At 33.2% G+C, this 7296-nt stretch overlaps 1 protein-coding gene across 1 annotated transcript; it reads left to right on the forward strand.

Annotated features, from left to right (window-relative positions):
• The first annotated feature begins 315 nt into the window (after positions 1 to 315).
• Positions 316 to 5931, forward strand: LOC118204078 (uncharacterized). The gene is made up of 3 exons (XM_035376401.2): positions 316 to 449; positions 2936 to 3034; positions 5391 to 5931. Exons 1-3 carry the CDS (start codon positions 444 to 446, stop codon positions 5769 to 5771), a joined length of 486 nt encoding a protein of 161 aa, XP_035232292.1. The 5' UTR covers positions 316 to 443; the 3' UTR covers positions 5772 to 5931.
• The last annotated feature ends 1365 nt before the right edge of the window (positions 5932 to 7296 follow it).

Genomic DNA, 7296 nt, shown 5'->3' on the forward strand with positions numbered 1-7296 from the left:
GATGCAACTTGCATCGAGGAAAAAAATCATGCGTTGATGGCATTAAGTTTTTCCTAAAATTGTAATACTAGATGATTTCATCTAAGCAGTTATTTCCTATGCTAACGAAACGAAACCGAAAGCTGACGACTTAAAATCAAGTTCATTGAGAGAAATATAATTCTACCTACATTCGAATCGAAGATGACCTACAATATTCTATAACCTTTTTGTCCTTGGACAGGGGAGAGAAATTACTGCGGATTTCCTTTCAAAACGTCGTAACACTAGCGTTTTACTTTCACGTGATTTGAAAAAAATTCACTAAGTGTTAATGATATATGCATTATTATTATTATTTTTTCTTTTAAAGCAATATAAAAGAGGAGAGTGATCTGAAAACTTTAGTATTCTATTAGGAGTGGTTTAGTAAGCTTCAGGAAGTACTTAGCAAAATATAAATCATGAAGGTAAGTATGCTTTTCATATATGAAATGATTTAGAAGAATTTTGTTAATATTATCGAAAACTGATTATAAGTAATTTCATCTAAACTGGTTATCGCATATTTTAATAATCGATTATTATAACAAATAAATTTATCTCCAATGTTATAATAAATAGTTTTCGACACGTGATTTAATTGATTTGTGTTAATTTTGCCCAACGTTTTCCTTTTAATTTGTTTCTTTGTTTTTGTATTTTAAATTTATTTATCTTGCCAAACATTCTCATTTAAGCAACCTGTTTTTAAACACCTTATCCAGTTTTTAAATAAAAATACAGAGGAAATATTTTCAGTATTGTGCACCAAAACACTCAAATTAACGTTTTATTTTCTGTTTTCAAATAAATGCCAAAATAAAATTTGATTTCATGTATAATGTTATTAACAATTCAGACTAACTGCTAACAAGCCTAAGAATTAATTCCATTAATTTTTTTGAAAATAACCAAAATATAAAGTTAGCTTAGTTCTTTCTTTTATCAGTTCCTCTTTCATTTTATAATTGCAGCTGTGCCTATTATTAAAATATGTGATTGTTTTGGAAGAACAATTTTAGTTTCAAATTAAATTTACATGCTGCAGTTAACGATTCTTAAATTTAACGATTTCGTTCAAATTCCACAAAACTATTAATTTATTTATTTTGACTCCATATAATTTTTGCATAAAATAGTAATAATGTAACATATATGTAATATAATATATAGTAAGTAAGTAGTAACATATTAAACCTCAAAACCTCGGCAAATGCGGATATCCAAGAAACACATTTTCTCGTCGTTCTCTTTAGAAAATGTTCACCAAAATTCTGCATTCTTGCAACACTTTTACTCCAATTTCTTCTACTACTGACAAATTTCACAATCTCGTATTTTAATACATAAAGTATAGTAGTAGTTATATAATACGTAAAGTATTAATAATGTAACATGCTTTGCTGGTACTTAACGCAACTACTTATCGGGTGCAAGTTTGTACTTTTCGCCCCCCTTTTTTTTTAGGAAGATTCCGAAACTATCGATATTTATAGTATGATAGTAAACATTATTAACATACGAAAAAAAAAAACATACTTTAACAATTTGAAACATAAATTTTAATTATTAAATAAATGATTACGAGAAACATTAAAAAAATAAAATGCATTCCTATTCAAATCTTCCTACGATTTTTTTTGCGCTATTCCTTCTAAGCGATCTGTTTTTGCTTTTTAAAAAAATCAGAGAATTGCGGAGACTCGACTGCGTGCAAACCTCGGCAAATGCGGATATCCAAGAAACACATTTTCTCGTCGTTCTCTTTAGAAAATGTTCACCAAAATTCTGCATTATTGCAACACTTTTACTCCAATTTCTTCTACTACTGACAAATTTCACAATCTCGTATTTTAATACTAAAGCAAAAAATATTATGATTTGTTAAAAAAAAAATCGATGGAACTTGTACTAGAACAAAAAAGAACGCATACGAAAATGGCGGCGTTGCTTGACTGAAGAATTGTCATGAATATGGCTGCCAGAAGAGCGATTACGCGGATGCTTGCCAGAGTTTGGCATATTCTGAAAATTTGGGAACTTCTACTAATGTGGTTGCGTTAATACGTAAGTACAGCTTTGCCACCATATTGCATATTAAATCTGTAATAATGACATATTCCAGATTCTAAAGGACAATAATAAAATTTTGTTTAACGTAATCTTTCTTCTCTCTCTTCCAGCCGCCCAGAAGGTATAGCGGTTAGTGATGCTGACTGCCGTACCGATGGACGGGCTTCGAATCTCGGTGAAGGCATGGATGCTTGAAACGTATAGTTTTCGCGTGATAAGGAAGCCGTCCCCTCAAGAGGTTATTAGATGTAGGTAAAAAAAGGTGGGATCCCAGGATCGCCTCCTGGAATGTTTTTCCTCAAAAGGGGACGGAAGTCGGCTAGTTTCGGAGATACCTCATATACCTACTGGAATACATATGTGTTGGTCTTGCTTCAACCTTCCTGCCCTCCCTTCATATAATATAGACACTGCGAAGTATTTGGGCAGTTTCCTTTTAAAGTTCCAGTTCTTTTTTTTTTTTTTTTTTTCCCTGCAATTACAGATTGTGAACAATTACAAATGTAACCCAGTCCATTAATCTATACAAGGCCGGATGTGGTAGTCTCTTTATTATGGAGGTACCTAATAGGTATGCCACCATCGCCTTTCCTATGAAGGGACGGACAGTTACAACCATGCCTTCTTCGGGATTCGAACCCATGCCCTTCGGCATGGCAATCAGCTTCCCTGACCACTATACCGACTGGGCGGCAAGTTCCAGTTTCTTATCAGGAGGAATTACAGTTAGATATGTTAATTGAAGATTAATTTTCCTACCCCGCAATGAACCCTATCATAAGAAAGAATGAAGCAAAGAATTTTTTTTTTTTTTTAACTGATTTTTAACGTTTTATTACAGGGTGTTCTTTTATCTGTGACATTATCAGTAGCTTTGGCTGTGAGTCATGCTTTGGCTGCCGCGCCATTGGCAAGAAGTTACAGTCCTGGATTAACTCGGGTAAGAAGTTTACTATTATTATTTTCCAACCGTTTATGAACCATAAATTAATCGCGACTGTAATGGTTTGAAAATGTGGTTAACTCGCATTACATTACAGTGAAAGCGAAGTAAAGTTCTCTTGCACATACATGGCGAACATGAAATTAAGATACAATTACTTGTATTTATGTCTCGGCCATTAAACGAACATTTCGCATAAACACTTTTTTTTTCACAAACAATTCAACTAATTATTTGACTGAATTAGATACTACTATTGGATTTGTTATGAATTTGATGAAATGACATATTATAGATGGAAATAGTTTGCTTCTTGATTTTAGAAAAGCATCCGGCATCTATTAGTCTAAAAGTCATGATGTATTTCTGATAAAAGAACCCAGCACAGACCGAGTGGCTAAAACCATTAAATTCAGTGAGTTCAGCCCATGCAACTGCTGCCCGCTCATGGCTATTTTCATGGTTTTCCTAGTGACCTTAAACTTAGTCGGTTTTCCTTAAACAGTCCACCGCAAAGGCATTTTTAGACTTACAGTTTTCAAATGCTTTGCCATAATAGACTAAACCAGGGGTGGCCAAAGTGCGGCTCGCGAGCCTGATACGGCTCTTGCAGGCAATTTGTGCGGCTCGTGCATATAAAATATATGCATGAAATATTGTAAACTAAAACTATTCAGTGTCCAAAAAGAAGTAATTATTTAGTTTAGACTCATTTTACAAAGTTATCAGGGATTTCTATCTATTTAAAACCTACTCCACTACTTCTATAATGATGTAAATATGAACTTGGGGCTTTTAGAAAAATCTAGATGCGGCTCTCGAACATTCCTGAATTCAAACATGCGGCTCTTACTGACATGAAGTTTGGCCAACTTTGGACTAAACAATGAATTTGTATAGATGTAAATGAATTACGTTCCCCAGAAAATCCCCAAGAATATCTTTTAATTAACTTTTTCAGCAGGTTGAAAGCTAGACCATGCACGAATTACTGTTGCTTTACGATTATAAGAGGTTATCACATATGGCTACAGTCCCTGCTAGACGGGACTTTTCTGAGAAAAGAGATTCTGGTAGCACTGTTTTAGACGGGGGTATTCCTAGAAAAAAAGATCCCCGCCTGAAGCGAAGTCCCGCCTAGCTACGGAAGCATGCTTGCGGATACGCGGGATTTTTTTCAAACCTCACCAAAAATGTCTCGGATACCAGGTAGAGACAACCAATCAGACGAAAGTTCTCTTCTGAAAGATCACGCGATCCCGATTTGAGCGATTATCGATTACTGTTTCGCGTTCAAGTCTTTGTAGTAAGTGAGAATGGTACCTAGCTACCTGTGTTTCCTGGAATTGTGCGGGTTCTGAGAATTGTTCCTTTCGACGTCAAGTCCCGCGTAGCCGAAACATAATGTGATTGGGACCTTAGCTTTTTGCCTGTATTTTTTAACCTTCATCTGCACTTAACCAAAAAAACGCAGAAATATGCAAAAGTAAATTAAATTTTCTTTCAATGACCGAATACTAAAAAGATCTCAAGCGCTGGTAATAAATTATGCTGAAGATTTAAATAAAACCATTTTCCTGAAGAACATAAAAAGTAAGCCTTAATTTATGGATCATGTGCATTTTATAAACAATTCGCATGGAAGAAATTGCGATGTGTCTGTAGATAGGATGATCAAATATTCATTTCATCAAGTATCGTACCTCTAAAAAAATTCTTCTGTTGCAAATATTTTTTGCAAAATCAGCGCGTAACGTTTTCTTTTCTTTAAAGTTCAAGCTTGTTCATGAATAATTTGATATCGTCAATTTCCTCCAACGGGATTTATATGTTTACGATTACATATCATTTACTAAGAAAGAAGAGAAACACGCCAAAGTAAAACATAAAATTAGGCAAAGCAACAATTAGGCAAGTACTTGTTCCAATCTCTTACTGTTTTGTCAGCCATATCACGTCCATTGATAGACACATTTTTGATGGTAGCGTCCCATAACTTTGAAAATGATCTATTGCTTGCTGTTTCGTAGAAGACAGTTCCCAAATTTTAATAATTTGTTTTTTCAAAATGAGAGAAAAAATATAGCAATGAAATTTGATTTATGTCTTTGTTTATAAAAACAAAGGCGACTTATCGGAAATTAATTGGGATTAAGTCAAACGAAAGCGTAGATGTTATGACTGTGTTGTGTGACGATTATCTATAATTGGCTCTAAATCGCGCTGCTTTGTGACAGTTTCATGGTCGACGGGATAGTACGCAAGTACCCATCTGGTTATGAAAATTTTTATGTATTTTCATATATATATCAATTAGCATAAATTTTAAGTTTCTTTTTTCCTCCTCAATTAGGGGATCTCCAGTTACAGCTCTCCAAGATTAGGCATTTCCGGAAGACCGGACTATAGAGAAACGATATATCAAGAATCAGGTAACATTTACGGAGGACAGCGTGGTGGTCGATTCTTACAAAGGGGTGCTGGTGGCAGTGTAAGAGGTCTACAGTATTCAGCAAGTCCAGCAGCGGACTGGTCAGCTACACAAGGTCCCGTCCGTAATGTTTATCAACAGCAAGGCATTTCTGGATATCAGGATGGAGGACTACGAAGTGCAGGATACGGTTATGCCCGTCAAAGGCAAGTATCATTTACTGCACCTCTAGCCAATACAAGAAGTTACAACCCACAGTTGGACGTAGCCAGAAACCAGCCGAATGAATACGGATACTATTAGAAATTTTTTTTAAAAGTGTTTTAAGATCTTTCACGTTTGTCTGGTTGAGACTAGCATGGATTCCGGAAAAGGTCGACTAACACTATGTTGTACTTCCAGGTTGTGGCTTTCCTTTTCAATTCTTTTCCTGAATAAATAGCATCATGTGACTTTAAAACAATGTGGTTATCTATTATCATTTCTAGTTAATAACACATTATTTTTTCTTTGGCACGTTCGCTGCCAGCCAGGAGTTAATTCGTAGAACGTTGTTTTTGGTTTGCAACATACAATCAAAACTCGTAGTATTTTCATGCTCTTTGAAGGTAATTAATTGGCCGTGGAGATTAGGAAAAAAAAAAAAAAAAACAATTTGGCGCAATTCAAGAGATTTATTATAATTAATAAATATAATATAAATAAAGTAAATAACGTAAGAACTGTAAAAATAATCAAGAAATTTATAATAATATTTGTTATAATAACTGTTGTAAAAGTAATGAATTTTTGTTACAAGCAACAGCCAACTACGAATACACTCGTTACGAGTATACTCGTAGTTGGCGCTGTCATAAAACATTTTATCGCAAAAACCGACTACGATATAACTCGCATAGTTAATAAAGCAATTAAAAATTATCAAAATTCAATATCTTTTCCATAAATACAGGTTTTGTACTTTTATTTTACAATTAATTAAAATTTATTGGCGTGGTGGAACCATTTTTGATAATGTCGCTCGACAGCGAACGTGTTAAAAATGTCGAAACACAACTTTTTATTATTATCTTTTAATTTTCCAGCAAAATTTAACGAGTAATTAGATAAAGAAATAATTATTTAAGAATTGCAGAATTAAAAAAATTAATATAAATTTCTTAGCTGTAAGATTTTTCGAGATGTTAAACATAAATTCTTCTCCTTAAGTTATCGTAAAATATTTGTGAAATCAAGAAATTAAAAAACAGGTTTTGTCAAACAGACTATTTTATCAACTCTGGAGAATTTTAGCGTTACTAAAAGTCTCCAACCAAACTATTAAAGACACCTTCTGCTAATTTAAATGTTAGTTCTGTCATGACAAAGGAACCTCTAGCTATCCTAAATTTTGTGCCATGAAATCGAAAATTTAATCGCCTTTAAACATTAATGTACTTTAATATATTTAATGCCGCAGAAATCAAACAGTTAACAAAAACATCACATTATGATATTTTTGTAAAAATATTAAAGTTAAAATAAATAGTAAATTTGTAATAAAAGGTACTATTTTCCCAACATAACAAGTTCACTGAGAAAAACATTCAGTTTCATAAAATATTAACGACTAAAAATTTGTACTGGAAGAAACACAATCTCGAAAGTAAATCTGACGTAAATAGGGAATAAATGGAACTTAAAAGAAAGCCAAAGTGTTTTAAAATTCCCTGAAATAAATTTCACAAAAAATGCTTTCTTCAGAGAACAACGAAAATCTTATGAATTAATGAGAACATAAAATTTAGATTATACAAATTATATGTGTAAGTTTTTATAAATAGTAGCC

The sequence above is a fragment of the Stegodyphus dumicola genome, chromosome 3 (genome assembly GCF_044657685.1).
Source record: "Stegodyphus dumicola isolate Sdum_Otavi_A_Nest chromosome 3, ASM4465768v1".
Classification (NCBI taxonomy): domain Eukaryota; kingdom Metazoa; phylum Arthropoda; class Arachnida; order Araneae; family Eresidae; genus Stegodyphus; species Stegodyphus dumicola.

Bases quoted from the DNA above. Each gene is read 5' to 3' on its own strand.
- LOC118204078 (XM_035376401.2), top strand. The intron at 3,035-5,390 runs GTAAGAAGTTTA...CTCCTCAATTAG, and splicing joins ACAGTCCTGGATTAACTCGG to GGGATCTCCAGTTACAGCTC.